Consider the following 16,625-nt stretch of genomic DNA (forward strand, 5'->3'; position numbering starts at 1 on the left):
CTCGTACCTGAGTCTGGAGGTTGACTGTTAGGAGCTGTTTGTGCAGCTATAAGGGAAAGAGCGATATGTTTAACAGGGGCTGCTGCTCAAACTCCTGACTCCTGATCATTTCAATATGAATAATTATAGACTTCTTTGAGGGCAGTTCTGAACCCCAGGACTGGGTGCAGCAGCAGCAGGGCTAGTGTGAGTTTCTAACCCTGCTTTTTCCCCTTGGAGTTTTATAATTGAAAGAAAGTGTTGTTCAAACTCCCTGACTTGCATAAGCCTACCAAGTAATAATGGAGAGGAATCTTCTTGAGTGAAGATCCTGGATAATGCCTTGTGTGGTTTCGACTGTCCCCTCGGGAGATACTGGAGTAATGACAATATAGAGCTCAACTCAGAGCAGGGGGCTCATTACATCTAGAGCCCAGATAATACCCTGTGTGCTTCACTTGGCTTATATTGAACTCTCAACTGTGTGTGTGGCCCTAGTGGTTAGAGCTGAGCAGGGACTGGGGGGGAGGGAAGCAGTCTGGCTCTAGTGGTTAGAGCTGAGCAGGGACTGGGAGGGAGGGAAGCAGTGTGGTTCTAGTGGTTAGAGCTGAGCAGGGACTGGGAGGGAGGGATGCAGTGTGGTTCTAGTGGTTAGAGCTGAGGAGGGAAGCAGTCTGGCTCTAGTGGTTAGAGCTGTGCAGGGACTGGGAGGGAGGGAAGCAGTCTGGCTCTAGTGGTTAGAGCTGAGCAGGGACTGGGAGGGAGGGATGCAGTGTGGTTCTAGTGGTTAGAGCTGAGGAGGGAAGCAGTCTGGCTCTACTGGTTAGAGCTGAGCGACTGGGAGGGAGGGAAGCAGTTTGGGCTAGTCTAGTGGTTGGAAATAGAGAGAGAAGGATGGGTGAAAGAGACATTTTTCCATGAGCCTCAATTTATTAAGACCAGATTGTTCGGATCATAAACAGGAAATCCTGTTTCAGTTCAAGTGGATTTTTTGGTCAGTTTCATGGTGCTTTTACAGTCAGCTGCTGTTTCACTGCGCTGTAACTTCACAGAGCCGCAGTGTAGGTGCCTCCCTTCGAAAGGTGAAATACCCACAGCTTCCTCCTCAGCCATTCGGCATTCATAGTTTTAGTTTAGTCTTTATTTACACTTTGACTATGAAGAACCCTACAGGCCAGATTAAACAAAATAAAAAAAACTGAGATCAAACATCCTTGCTGCGTGTCAATGCTGAGGGATTGAGCTTCGTTGAGTTCTGTTCTCAGTGCACGCTGAAGGAAATGCTTGCCAAAGTGTTTGTCTGCTTGACTTGGCTTCCAAAAGCACATAAGAATTCTGATCAATGGTTCTGAAGATATTTACTCTAGACTTTAATGAATGTAGCGTGCGCGGGGGTAGGGGTCAGGGCTGGTAGGTGACGCAATCTAAAAGACATAAGCCCGATATCTGCTTCTGCAAGCGAGCCGGCTCTTTTGTACAGCGTTATCGGCGCTATACTTCAGAGCGGGAGGTCCCGGGTTCGCATCCCACCTCCACCTGTGAGAAGCCCCTGCCTGCAGGAACCGCGGTTTTGATACATTAACTCCTATTTTGTGAAAGATGAAAATTCAACAACAACGTACAAAACTGAGAAACAAACAGTGCTTACGATGTCTCCAATTACACAACTTGGTTTTATAATAGTTTTTCTGGGGTGTAAATAAGACTCCCATTCCTGGTTTTACTATGAGTTTAATAAGACACACTCGAGCTTGTTACCTATACACTGAGGCTAATCGTAATAAATCCTGGAATGGGTGAAACTGCTGTGCAGTAAGAGTCTTATTTCCATCCCTGGTTTTACTATGAGTTTAATAAGACACACTCGAGCTTGTTACCTATACACTGAGGCTAATCGTAATAAATCCTGGAATGGGTGAGTCTTATTTTCATCCCTGGTTTTGTAAAACCAATAGGTTTTTGTCTCTTTAAAATAAATCAGAGTTAATTAAAGCCTGGAGTAAACGCTTTGGAAATATGGCCCCAGAGTGTCTTATTGCCATTATAACATGGACCACACCTGAAGCAAAAGAGGTGTGTCATTAATGCGGCTGGAGACATCCAATCAGAATGCAATTTGCTTGGACTTGTTCAGCCAATCAGTGTTGTGTTATTAAGTACAGTAACCAATACAGTGTGGTTCTTTTAGGGGTGCTGGAACCCCACAACTCTGAAATAGTGAGGGACTGGGGGTTACACAAATGAAAAATATGATCTTATCCAAGGAGAGTGCATTTACGAATGAGTACGTCACCACGGCAACGCTCAGAGCCCCTTCAGCTCCACTCGAGGGAATAAATAATTTCTTCGGTATTTTCCTGGTTTATTTTCTTTGTTTACCTGAGGGAAGTTCAGCGCGACCCCAGAATGAGAACGGACAGAGAGCCGTCACCATGGGAACACAGAGAGTCTGAGGGAGAGCGAAGGAGAGGGAGGCAGCCTCAGATTATTATAATTGTTGTTGTTGTTGTTGTTGTTGTATTGTACTCTTACAGTATACTGTATTATGTCAGTATGCTGTGTTTGAGAAGAAAGCTGGGAGTGAGGGTGGAGGAGGGGATAGCAGCTATATTGTATTATTATAGTATATGATATCATATATCATATATGGTAAAGCTCGCTTTAAATGTAAGTAAAAAGACCACCTATTGACGGTCATGTAAAGTCAGCTGCAGTATTGAGGTTGCCTCTGGTATATATATATATATATATATATATATATATATATATATATATATATATATATATATATATATATATATAATATGGATATATATAGAGGTTGGAGTGAAAATGCTCTCCCTTATTTCCCACTCTTCCCCTCTTTCTCTCTCTCCACCTCCCTCTCTCTCTCTCTTTCTCTCTCTCTCTCCCTCTCTCTCTCTTTCTCTCTCTCTCTCTCTCTCTCTCTCTCTCCCTCTCTCTCTCTCTCTTTCTCTCTCACTCCCCTCTCCCCCCTCTCTCTCTCTTTTTCTCTCTCTCTTTCTCTCTCTCTCTCTCTCTCTCTTTCTCTCTCTCCCTCTCTCTCTCTTTCTTTCTCTCTCACTATCCCTCTCCCCCATCTCTCTCTCTTTTTCTCTCTCTCTCCCTCTCTCTTTCTCTCTCTCTCCCCTCATGTTTGGTCTCTAATTGGCTGCAATAGGATGTGTGTTTGGAATGGGCCCTGGAAGGCGGTGCTATGTTAGAAAGCGGGTAAGTGCTGTGCTGTGTGCTCCGGCCATGGCAGGGATTTAGAGACAGAGCAGAGACGCCACTTTCCTGTTCATCTAATTACTTGTTTATTTGGATTTGGTTTAGTTGTATCAGCGCTCAAGGCAATATTCCTTTCTTCAGTGGCAATGCAGACAGACAGACTGTGGTACTGCAATAGCAATGCAATGGTTCTGCATTATACTGAGGGGCATTGGTAGCACAAAGACAGTGCAGTGTGCTAACTATACCCTTCCCAAATGATCTTCAATGGCAATGCAGACAGACAGACAGTGGCAGAGCAATGACAATGCAATGATTCTGCATTATACTGAGGGGCAATGGTAGCACAAGGGCTGCCACTGGGTGAAATGTACCACAGTATGCCAACTGTACTCTTCCCATATGCTGTCCAATGGCAATGCTGACAGCTGCATCACAATGGCATTGTAACTCTTTTGTACTGAGGGGCAGAGCTAGCACAAGGGCAGCATCAATGGGACGAGGCTGTCATTGGTAGACTGGTACCATGTTCTGACCAATGGGATCCCAATGGTATGAACACACAACCCACACTGCTGGTAATCCATTGCAGTACCACGGTACCAGATCAGCACCAGACAGAAAGACAGGGTGCTGCCCTGTCAAGACCACAGCACAGATTCAAACAGGAAATGGGGGCAATTAGCTGTTTGCTCAGGGTTCAGACAGACCCAGCAACCAGGGTCAAGGGTCACGTAGACAACACTTCCTGGAAACTGATCTGCTCTCAAACTGAGAGAGAGAGGTGTTTGAAAATACAGTCTAGTCTAGAGAACTCAGGCCTCAATGTCTTGGAGCCAGAGCCAGACCATGGCAGAGGGACATCCAGGGTTTAGTTTTGGGTAGAGCTGGGTGTTATCTGCATAGGAGTGAAACATGAGGCTATGTTGGCGGATGAGGTTACCCAAGGGAAACATGTAGATGTTGAAGAGAAGAGGCCTGAGAACAGTCCCTTGAGGGACAACTCACGTGATCGGGTTTGTGTGAGCACTGCTTCCATCATAGAAAACAGACTGCATGCGTCTAGATAGGTAAGAGGACAGCCAGGAGAGACAGGTTCCACAGATTCCAGCATACTTCTGAAGGCGGTCAAGAAGAATGCTATGATATATGGTATCAAAAGCAGCAGTTAGGTCAAGGAGAACAAGGACAGAGGGAGCAACAGCATCAGCATTGAGCAGAAGATCATTTACAATCCGGAGCAGAGCAGTTTCGGTACTGTGATGTGGCCGGAAGCCAGTCTGCAGAGATTCAAGCAGATTGTTATCTGTGAGATGTTTCGTCAGCTGGCTGGCTACAGCTCTTTCAAGAGTTTCGGAGAGAAAAGGAAGATTGGATATGGGACGGAAGTTGGATAAGACAGCCCGGTCAAGGGAGGGTTTTTTGAGCACTGGCATTACTCAGGCAGTCTTGAGGGCAGCAGGAACCAGGCCTGAGACCAGGGACAGGTTGAGAGTGTGCATAATGGAAGGAGCAAGGTCAGAAGAACAGAGACAGATGAGATTTGTTGGCCAGGGGTCCAAGGGGCACGTGGCAGTAGTTGATTTCAGCAGTAGGCTGGAGACATCAGTAATGGAGAGAGGAGAGAAGGAAGAGAGAGCAGGAGGGGCAATCGAAGGAGAGTCAAGCTGGTCAAGTACTATACTGGGTTTGTGGCAGGTGAGCGTAGAATAAATGGTGTCGATTTTGTTCCGAAAGAAAGAGGAGAAATCATGGAAGTTAAGAGAGGAGGATGAATGGGAGGTAGATTTATCGATGGCTGGATGCAGGATTTGATCAATGGTTTTGAAGAGAATATTTGGTTTGCCGTGTCCCATGGATATAATTTCTGAGAAGTACTTCACCCTGGCAGCAGTGAACGCACGCCAGTAGCTACTGAGGTGATCGGTCCAAATCTCTCTGTGAACTGTTAGTCCAGACGACCTCCATTTGCGCGGCAGGTAGACTTAAGCAGTCGGAGTTTGAGGGTATGCCATGGACAATTGCGAAGTTTCTTCACTGTTCTGGTTGTAAGCGAGGCAGCTGTGTCGATGATCTGAGTAAGGGTGGTGTTGTAGAGGGACGCTACAGCATCGACCGAAGATGGAAGAGTACCAATCAGAGGGGAAGAAGTGACACGTTCCGAGAGTCTTATAGGATTTAGCAGATTTTTGGGACAGAAGGAAATAACAGTGTCAGTAGTAGCTGAAAGTGCAGGAAGATTAATATTGGCAGTGATTAAGAAATGGTCAGAGAGAGAGAGATATCCGTGACTGAGAGATTGGAGATATCAAGACCCCTGGTGATGAGCAGATCCAGGGTATGTCCACGGGTGTGAATGGGAACATTGACAGATCGAGAGAGTCCAAGACAGTCCAGGAGCATGACAAAGTCGGTCACTAGAGGGGAAGAAGGCAAATCGACATTGATGTTTAAATCACCTAGGAGTAGAATTTTGTCAGTTGAAGTGCAGATTAGGGAGAGGAATTGCGAGAACTCAGCAATAAAAGCAGAGTCATTCTTTGGTGGATGATAGATAACAGCAAGGGTGAGCGACATGGGAGAGGGGAGCTTGACAGCGAGATGCTCAAAGGAAGAGAAGGCTGGCATAGAAAGAATTGAGACGAGAAGCACAAAGTTAGCAATAACAGCAATGCCTCAACCTCAACCAGTGAGGCGTGGCTTGTCAAAGAGCGAGTAGCCATTTGGGGTGAATAGATGTAGTGAGTGCTTGTCATTTACAGAGTGCCAGGTTTCTGCTAGACAGAGAAAATCAAGATTAGTATCAGTTATAAGTTTGTTGAGAAGCAGATATTTGTTAGTAAGAGAATGGCAATTTAGGAAGGAGAATTTACAGTTTGTAGCAGGCAGTACAGACAGAGATGGGCTTAGTAGCGGTATCTGAATCAAGTATAGAGAACTCAGTGCTGTACTGGGGATCTGAGAGCCAGCTAATTCAATACAGTCTAGTGTAGAGAACTCAGTGCTGTACTGGGGATCTGAGAGCAGCTAATTCAATACAGTCTAGTATAGAGAACTCAGTGCTGTACTGGGGATCTGAGAGCAGCTAATTCAATACAGTCTAGTATAGAGAACTCAGTGCTGTACTGGGGATCTGAGAGCCAGCTAATTCAATACAGTCTAGTATAGAGAACTCAGTGCTGTACTGGGGATCTGAGAGCCAGCTAATTCAATACAGTCTAGTATAGAGAACTCAATGCTGTACTGGGGATCTGAGAGCCAGCTAATTCAATACAGTCTAGTATAGAGAACTCAGTGCTGTACTGGGGATCTGAGAGCAGCTAATTCAATACAGTCTAGTATAGAGAACTCAGTGCTGTACTGGGGATCTGAGAGCCAGCTAATTCAATACAGTCTAGTATAGAGAACTCAGTGCTGTACTGGGGATCTGAGAGCAGCTAATTCAATACAGTCTAGTATAGAGAACTCAGTGCTGTACTGGGGATCTGAGAGCCAGCTAATTCAATACAGTCTAGTATAGAGAACTCAGTGCTGTACTGGGGATCTGAGAGCCAGCTAATTCAATACAGTCTAGTATAGAGAACTCAGTGCTGTACTGGGGATCTGAGAGCAGCTAATTCAATACAGTCTAGTATAGAGAACTCAGTGCTGTACTGGGGTTCTGAGAGCCAGCTAATTCAATACAGTCTAGTATAGAGAACTCAGTGCTGTACTGGGGATCTGAGAGCCAGCTAATTCAATACAGTCTAGTATAGAGAACTCAGTGCTGTACTGGAGATCTGAGAGCCAGCTAATTCAATACAGTCTAGTATAGAGAACTCAGTGCTGTACTGGAGATCTGAGAGCCAGCTAATTCAATACAGTCTAGTATAGAGAACTCAGTGCTGTACTGGAGATCTGAGAGCCAGCTAATTCAATACAGTCTAGTATAGAGAACTCAATGCTGTACTGGGGATCTGAGAGCCAGCTAATTCAATACAGTCTAGTATAGAGAACTCCGTGCTGTACTGGAGATCTGAGAGCCAGCTAATTCAATACAGTCTAGTATAGAGAACTCAATGCTGTACTGGGGATCTGAGAGCCAGCTAATTCAATACAGTCTAGTATAGATAACTCAGTGCTGTACTGGGGATCTGAGAGCCAGCTAATTCAATACAGTCTAGTATAGAGAACTCAGTGCTGTACTGGGGATCTGAGAGCCAGCTAATTCAATACAGTCTCGTATAGAGAACTCAGTGCTGTACTGGGGATCTGAGAGCCAGCTAATTCAATACAGTCTAGTATAGAGAACTCAGTGCTGTACTGGGGATCTGAGAGCCAGCTAATTCAATACAGTCTAGTATAGAGAACTCAGTGCTGTACTGGAGATCTGAGAGCCAGCTAATTCAATACAGTCTAGTATAGAGAACTCAGTGCTGTACTGGGGATCTGAGAGCCAGCTAATTCAATACAGTCTAGTATAGAGAACTCAGTGCTGTACTGGGGATCTGAGAGCCAGCAAGTACAACTCAGATTTTGTAGATAAAACAGTATTAGTAATTGCCCTGTGTGATGTTTGTGAAAGCTCATTATTTAAATGGGATTGATCCTTATCAGATTGCTTGGCAGACTAGACTACACGTTTATTAAAGTCCAGATGCTCTTTTCTGTGGCGAACTCAAAACTCAAAATCCATCCCTGTTATTTGACTACCTGCAAATCCAGCTTCCTGGGTGAAGACACACTCCACGAGTCTGTCTGACTCCTTGTATTTGTTTTTTTCTCCGCAGGATTCTTAGCAAGAACCGGATCAGCGTTCTACGAAACGGGTCATTTCTGGGTCTGAACGGACTTGAGAAACTGTGAGTTATTATTATTATTATTATTATTATTATTATTATTATTATTATTATTATTATTATTATTATTGGGCAGCAGTGTGGAGTAGTGGTTAGGGCTCTGGACTCTTGACCGGAGGGTCGTGGGTTCAATCCCAGGTGGGGGACACTGCTGCTGTACCCTTGAGCAAGGTGCTTTACCTAGATTGCTCCAGTAAAAAAAAAAAACTGTATAAATGGGTAATTGTATGTAAAAAATAATGTAATTGTATGTAAAAATAATGTGATATCTTGTAACAATTGTAAGTTGCCCTGGATGAGGGCGTCTGCTAATAAATAAATAATAAGAATTATTATTATTATTATTATTGTTGATGCTATACATACTGATCCCCTGATGCTGCCTTGTATGATTTTAATAATGAATCAGATAAAAGTTTTTAGAAACGCTGTCCATAGGGGTGTAGGGGCGTTCTGATTCGATGTTACAGGTAGCAAGTTGTGAGGTGTTTGAAACGTCACCATACCTCAGTGATTACCAGCCTTTAATTGATTCAGGGAAGGTATTGTATTATATTGTATTGTATTGGGTTGTATTGTATTGTATTGTTGAAGTCTGTCTCCAGAAAAATAATTACAAGTTTCATCAAAAAAGTGCAGAGTGAAGACTGCTGGGAGTCTGCACCCCCCCCCCCCCCCTCCCCCCCCCCATCCAGTTTGGTTTCAAAGGCCTGTAACCAGACCAGCCCCACCCTTGAAAACGATTGTGTGAACCCCCCAGGGGATCGTAAACCAGCAGGGGGCAGTGTAACGGATCTGGGGTCAAAGGGGAGGCACACAGACAGAGCGCCGGTAATCTGGACAAGCAAAACATTCCAAACACTTTGCTGGGTGGAGTTGCTCAGTTGTAGCTCATTTTTTTTCTGTGCCAGAGTCCTTATTCTCAGTTTGTACCTCAGTGTTACTGGTTTCTGTGCCAGAGTCCTTATTCTCCGTGTTTACCCCAGTGTTACTGGTTTCTGTGCCAGAGTCCTTATTCTCAGTTTGTACCCCAGTGTTATGTTTAAAAAATGATTATTATAACATTCCACATTCAAACAAAGGGTGCCCCGGAGAGCTTGGTATCCCATAATTTCAGATTCTCCATCTCAACAAGACTTTGGTTTTCAGAAAAGTGTATTCGGTTTAGGTAAGGACACAAGGAAAACGTATACAAAAGCAAAAACACATCTCTCAAATAATGAACTGCTTGTCCCTCTCCCTCTCTCTCCTCTCCCTCTTCTCTCTCCCCTCTCTCCCTCCCCCCTCTCTCTCCATCTCCTCACCCTCTCCTCTCCCTGATCTCTCTCCCCCTCCCCCTCTCTCCCTCTCCCCTCTCTCTCCATCTCCTCTCCCTCTCCTCTGCCTATTCTCTCTCTCCCTCCCCCCTCTCCCCCCTCTCCCCCTCCCCCTCTCTCTCCCCCTCCCCCTCTCCTCTCCTCTCCGGTCCCTTAATGAGTTGAGTCAGTGCAGACCCCTCTCCCGGGCCTGTCTTGTCTGATTGACGCTGTTTTAATTAGAATAACGAGCTGGAGGATGTGGCCTGGCCTCCCTCCAAGCCGCCACTCGCCCCAAAAACAAACTGCACTAATTACACCGGCTGGATAGAGCCTTAATTACTGCGCTGCGGACCACTCTGTACAGCAGAGAAGAATAGGGGCTTTGAGAGATACTGAGAGGGGGGGGTGAGTGTGTAACACAATGGGACTGTGAGAGTCTCTGTGTGTGAGAGAGTGTGTGTGTGTGTGTGTGTGTGTGTTGTGAGAGTCTCTCTAAGACTGTGTGTGTCAATGTGTGTGTGTGAGTGGGTGTGTGTCTCTCTGAGTCTGTGTCTGTTTGTGTGTGTGTCTGTGTGTAAGTCTCTGTGTGTCTGTCTGTAAGTCTCTCTGAGTCTCTGTGCGTCTGTGTGTCTCTCTGAGTCTGTGTGTGTGTGTGTGTGTGTTGTGAGAGTCTCTCTGAGTCTGTGTGTGTGTCAATGTGTGTGTGTGAGTGTGTGTGTGTCTCTCTGAGTCTGTGTCTGTTTGTGTGTGTGTCTGTGTGTAAGTCTGGGTGTCTGTCTGTGAGTCTGTCTGAGTCTGTGTGTGTGTGTGTGAGTCTCTCTGAGTCTGTCTATGTGTGTGTGTCTGTGAGTGAGTCTGTGTGTGTGTGTGTGTGTCTGTGTGAGTCTCTGTGTCTGTGTGTGTGTGTGTATGAGTCTCTCTGAGTCTGTGTGTGTGTGTGTGATTCTCCGAGTCTGTGTGTGTGTGTGTGTGTGTGTGAGTCTCTGTGTGTTTGTGTGTGTCTGTGTGTGTGTGATTCTCCGAGTCTGTGTGTGTGTTGTGTGAGTCTGTGTGTGTGTGTGTATTAGTCTCTCTGAGTCTGTGTGTGTGTGTGTGTGTGTGTGAGAGTCTCTCTGAGTCTGTGTATATGAGTGTGTCTGATGGACTCCAGATGTGCCTGTGTGATAAACTGGAAGGAAGGGGAATGTTTATTGAGAGAACTGTGGCATGGGGTTAGCGAAACTTACAACAAACGCACACACTCACACACACACACAGCACAGTGCAGCGAGCAGTGTCAGGGCCTTGTTTTCACTTACTATCTGAACCTCAGGATCTCCACTACCATGGCAGCTAATGGGGGCTAAACTAAATATTCCTGCATTAAAGGTTTTCTTCAAACACACTCACACACACACTGACACACACTGACACACACGCGCACACACACACACACTCACACACACACTCACACACGCGCACACACATACACTGACACACACACACACACACACACACACGTTCACATGTACTCTTAATGATGACATTGCATTGACTGCCTTTGTATTATTACTGAAGATAACGTCACACAGGCAGAGTGTCTTCTCTCCTCTGTCCTACACTCCACTTCGGCATTATAAGTATCAGTGAAATGTTTTTAGGCTTACGTTATTATTATTATTATTATTATTATTATTATTATTATTATTATTATTATTATTATTATTATTACAGTGCTCCCCCTTTATAAGGTGGCTCTTTATACTTCAGGTTATAAGGTGGTACGGTCACGGCTCCCATTTGCTCCATAATGCCATTACATTAACACTAGTATTCTCGTTATAAGGCGGAACACAAACAGCACGGTCTCTTAACTAAGGGTCCCGACTACAGCGTTATAAAGGAGCAGCACTGTATTAGTTATGCATTCAGTGTCGGGTGTCGCTTATGTTTAGAAATGTAATCTTGTGCAATTTGGACATAAAAAATGTTGTTTTTTTTAACTTTGAAATGGTGCTGTATGTTCTGTGCAGGGTGAGGTACACACAGGACAGTGAGGGGTGCAGAATTCTGACACATCCTGAGCACAGATTGAGTCATTGATTTCTCATACATCATGTATCATTATTTTGTTGTGTTACTCAAGATAATCAATATTATTATTATTATTATTATTATTATTATTATTATTATTATTATTATTATTATTATTATTATTAATAGTAGTAGTTCCCTAATAAAAGTTTACCATAGTACTAGAAAGCATAGTGAATTCTTGGTAAATCATAGATAAGCATTGTATGTTATGGTAAAGTTTATTTTAAAAAAAAACATGGCAAGCCATGGTAAGTTATGGTAAATGCATGGATAGCCATGGTAAGTCATGGTAAATGCATGGATAACCATTGGATGGGAAAACTTTAAAATGACCATGCAGATTTACTGTGGTAAAGTTTTACAAGGGTAGATGTAGTCGTAGTAGCAGCAGGGCTTTTGAATCGATTCATCTCACAAGTTAACATTTTCGTTATTCATTTAGTTGAAGCTGCGTGTATAAATGAGCTTCGTCCGAATCAAAGACAGTGAAAAGCAGGCAGGCATGTTCAGGTACATTATTGAAATGACCAGGTGCCAGGAGTCTGAACAACCAGGACCCTGGTAAATGTGCTCTGAATGAACTCAGTCACACCCGAGTCTGTAGGTTTACGAACAGGGGTTGTGCATGCAGCTAGAAGGGAAACAGTTTATTCTTTCAATAATAATAGACTTCATTGAGGGGAGTTGTGAACCCCAGGACTGGGTGCAGCAGGGCTGGTGTGAGTTTCAAGCCGTGCTGTTTGCTGGTTAATGGCTCGTGTGTTTCTATTCACTCAGCTCCACATTGTGTAAACACTGTGCACAGAGCAGAGCTCAGCAATCCGTGTTACTGCACGGCCCTGCCAGCACAGGGCTGGCACAGGACAAGGAGCTTTCAGTAGTGCCTTAACTAATGCTGGCAGACAGCTACATTAGGAAAAGTAAGGATTTAAAATGTAGACCCTTGTGTACTAACGTGTCTGTCTGTCTACCAATCTCCATGGTGAACACGATCGCTGCCTTGAATTTTCACAATGCAGGGATGGAAATAAGAATCCCATTGCATAGCAGTGTGATCCATTCCTGGTTTTACTATGAGTTTAATAAGAGACACCTGAGCTTGTTACCTATACACTGTGGCTAATCAAGCTTGTAGTAAAACCTGGAATAGGTGAAACTGCTGTGCAATAGGAGTCTTATTTCTACCCTGTAATGCTTGGACAAAGCTAAATTAGGAAAGGTACTGTATGCATACGTGTTGTTAGGATCCCGATTCGAAATGTTGAAGCTTACAGTATGTACAAATCACAGGGATGGAAATAAGACTCCTATTGAACAGCAGTTTCCATGTTTAGCCACAGTGTATAGATAGCAAGCTCAGGTGTGTCTTATTTAACTAAACCAGGAGTGGATTGTGTCCATATGTCTGTCTGTCACACTCTACAGCTCTGGACAGAAGGGCTTGCATTAACTAGAATTTTAGAACTGAGACATCATTTAAAAAAAACTAAAAAAAAACTATATGCATAATTTAGATCTTTTATTTAACATCACGTAATCAAAGAAATTAAACGATATCGCGATTTCATGTTAGATTTCAAAATGTCACATTTTTCAATTTTTGTCAGTTTTTTATTAAGTATATAGAAAACTAGAAGCAGTGTGTAATTCAATGTGTTGACATGAGATTATTCAGCAGGTTTCATTCGACTTTATGAAGCAAAATTACTTGATTCTATTGGGTGGTGCTAAACTTTTGGCCATAGCTGTACATGATAAAACTGCCTTACATTTTCACAGATCTCCACATTTTTTTATCATACAGTCCTAGCCTAGTTAGGAGTTCCTGATTTCCTAAGATGTAAAACAAAATGACATCCCAGCACAGATTGGTGCGATGCACAAGCAGAGATTAAGAGCTTGCAGTGTAGATTTCAAGGACTAGCTCCTCTTGGGCTGTGTCAGCATTGCAGTCTGTCATGTCTGCTGGCATTGAGGGCACAGCTATGATAGAATCGGATAAAACTGTGGATTTAAAACACAATTTGTAGAACATTTTGTCGCACAAGGGCTCTCTGTGCTATTGCGCCCTGGCTTTGAAATAAAATGAAATAAAACACAAATTGCTAAAATAAAAAATAATATCAAATAAATACATTAAAAATAAACCCCAAATCTCTGCTCTGCACTGACAGTGACATTTTCCAGGAAGGGCTCCAGCACAGTGCAGATAGCATCAGCATGGGAGGCCTTATACAGAGTAAGACAACAACCATCTGAAGGCTCCGGGAATATGGAAGAAGATATTTCTGAACGTGTGTGTGGGGCTCTTTACCCCTTCAGAGTGTGTGTGTGGGGCGGGGGGGGGGGGGGGGGGGGGGTAATGGAAAGACTTGTACAGGAAAGAAGGAAGTTGGAATAAAAACAAGTGGCGGTGTGCTCCTGACTTCCTGTTCGATACAGAGACCCCATTGTGAGGAGAGGGCCAGAACAGGCTGATAATCACACTGAGCTGGCTCTCAGCACAGAGAAAACCGTTTAAAATACGAGGAATTATAAAAAGAAACCAGAGCCGAGAGACAGGAAATGACACGTCATGAAAACTGGAGCCACACTCGTAGGCTACATAAGCAGAAATTAAACAGAAGGTGGGGGGGAAGGGGGTCTGCTACCCCAGCAGTATAATCAGAAGCAGCTACAGGCCAGTTATGTAATACAGAGCAGTGTGCTGGAGTTCATCTATCTGGCTATCCCAGTTATGTAATACAGAGCAGTGTGCTGCAGTTCATCTATCTGGCTATCCCAGTTATGTAATACAGAGCAGTGTGCTGCAGTTCATCTATCTGGCTATCCCAGTTATGTAATACAGAGCAGTGTGCTGGAGTTCATCTATCTGGCTATCCCAGTTATGTAATACAGAGCAGTGTGCTGCAGTTCATCTATCTGGCTATCCCAGTTATGTAATACAGAGCAGTGTGCTGCAGTTCATCTATCTGGCTATCCCAGTTATGTAATACAGAGCAGTGTGCTGCAGTTCATCTATCTGGCTATCCCAGTTATGTAATACAGAGCAGTGTGCTGCAGTTCATCTATCTGGCTATCCCAGTTATGTAATACAGAGCAGTGTGCTGGAGTTCATCTATCTGGCTTTCCCAGTTATGTAATACAGAGCAGTGTGCTGCAGTTCATCTATCTGGCTATCCCAGTACAGGCCATTCATCACTTCACAATGCACGAGGAAGCAGCGTTCACCTGGCAGAATCAGCATAGAGACCAGTTCTGATACAGCGTGTACAGTGTGCCTGTTCTACTGAGGAACTCAAATATAGTACTGGGCGTTGCACTGATTACAATAGTGTCCATTAATAACAATGCAATTTCAATGCAGTGTCTACTGTACTGCACATGCAATACATTGTAATCGTTTAAAACAGAGGTGATAACATTATCATGACACTGATCTGTGTGCTGCTGTATTGTGCTGCCTTACTTTCATATTCAGCATTTCAACTTGTAAGCTTTCCAATCTGAAGCTTTTATTTTGTGAAGTGATATTAAGTGGGGTGGAAATCCCTTTGTATGATACATGTATGTGATTGACACGTGTGATTACTTTTAACTGGATTGTGTTAAAACAAAGTGCCAGCATGTTCATCACCAGCACCTTAATAATAATGAGCGCTAGTCTGAACATTCCACTCTCAGCTCTCCAGCATGTTCATCACCAGCACCTTAATAATAATGAGCACTAGTCTAACACACTCCACTCTCAGCTCTCCAGCGCTGTCATTACCAGAACCTTAATAATAATGAGCGCTTGTCTAAACACTCCACTCTCAGCTCTGCAGCGCTGTCCCTCTCCCTCTCCCTCTCCCTCTCTCACCCTCTCTCTCCTTCTCTCCCTCTCCCTCTCCCTCTCACCCTCTATCTCTCTCTCCTTCTCTCCCTCTCCCTCTCTCCCTCTCTCTCTCTTCCTCTCTCTCACCCTCTATCTCTATCTCTCCTCTCTCTCTCTCACCCTCTCTCCTTCTCTCCCTCTCTCCCTCTCTCTGTCTCTTGACTTCTCTCCCTCACATTCCCCATCCAGGTGATAATAGTCTCTGTGTGTGCTGCACTGTTTATTTTCCCTGCATGAAACACACTCACTGCCAAACACACACACACTTAGGGACCTTGCCCGACTGTGTGTGTGTATCTTAGTTTCTGTGGAGCGATTTGTCCTCACAGTGATGGTAATTGGCGAGAGCAGTGAGTTGTGTGGTCTGTATAGTGCGTGCGAGGGGTCTTGACTTTATCTCTAGCCTTCTTTATTGTGTTGAGACTCGTGAGTGTAGAAACATCAATCATCAAATAACTGGAGTCAGTGCACTGGCTGCATGGTAGTGACACAGGGGGCTATTTTAGAGCTTATGAGCAAAGAAGGTTGCTTCAAGGTGGGAAAACCAGACAAAACCTAAAGGGACAGAAATAAGACTCCTATTGCAGCTCCACCCGTTCCAGGTTTTACTAGCGTGATTAGCCACAGTGTGTAGGTAACAAACTCAGGGAAGTCTGATTAAACTCACAGTAAAACCAGAAATGGATCAAAATGCTATGCAATGGGAGCCTTATTTCCATCCCTGACCTACTATAGTAACCCATGTTTAAACACATATTTCACATTTCAAAGTAAATGTCAGTCAATGAAGTCCTGGTAAACACTAACAGCAAGGAGAAATGGCCACACCTGTAATTGCTGGCAGGGAAAGATTTAACCCCATCCCTGCCACCCTTACATTCCCACACACACACTGTTTATACAGCAATGCCACAATAGGTAAGCATTATAAGCCCAGAGTGGTATGGTAGAGTATATTAATTAACATGTCAAACCATTGTAAACTAATTGCAAAGTATAACCATGGGAAAAGCATTGGGAAAATTGCAAAATTACAATGAAATTTGCTGTGGTAATCTTTTAAAAGGGCACTGTCTCAGTGTGTGTGTGTGTGTGTGTGAGTGTGTGAGTGAGTGTCTGTGTGTGTGTGTGTATGTGAGTGTCTCTGTGTGTGTGTGTGCGTGTCTCAGTGTGTGTGTGTGTGTGTGTGTGTGAGTGTCTCTGTGTGTGTGTGTGTGAGTGTGTGAGTGAGTGTCTGTGTGTGTGTGTGTGTGTGTGTCTGTGTGCGCGAGTCTGTGTGTGTGTGTGAGTGTGTGTGTGTGTGAGTGTCTCGGGTGTGTGTGTGTG

General features: G+C 44.1%; 1 protein-coding gene across 1 annotated transcript in view; it reads left to right on the forward strand.

The window, feature by feature from the left end:
* LOC131721009 (adhesion G protein-coupled receptor A2-like) overlaps positions 1-16,625 on the forward strand; it is a 93,438-nt gene that overhangs the window by 31,471 nt on the left and 45,342 nt on the right. The window contains exon 2 of the mRNA XM_059013795.1: positions 7,980-8,051. Coding sequence (XP_058869778.1) covers positions 7,980-8,051 — 72 coding nt within the window. The remainder of the gene's footprint in view (positions 1-7,979; positions 8,052-16,625) is intronic.

This window comes from Acipenser ruthenus, chromosome 46 (assembly GCF_902713425.1).
Source record: "Acipenser ruthenus chromosome 46, fAciRut3.2 maternal haplotype, whole genome shotgun sequence".
NCBI lineage: Eukaryota > Metazoa > Chordata > Actinopteri > Acipenseriformes > Acipenseridae > Acipenser > Acipenser ruthenus.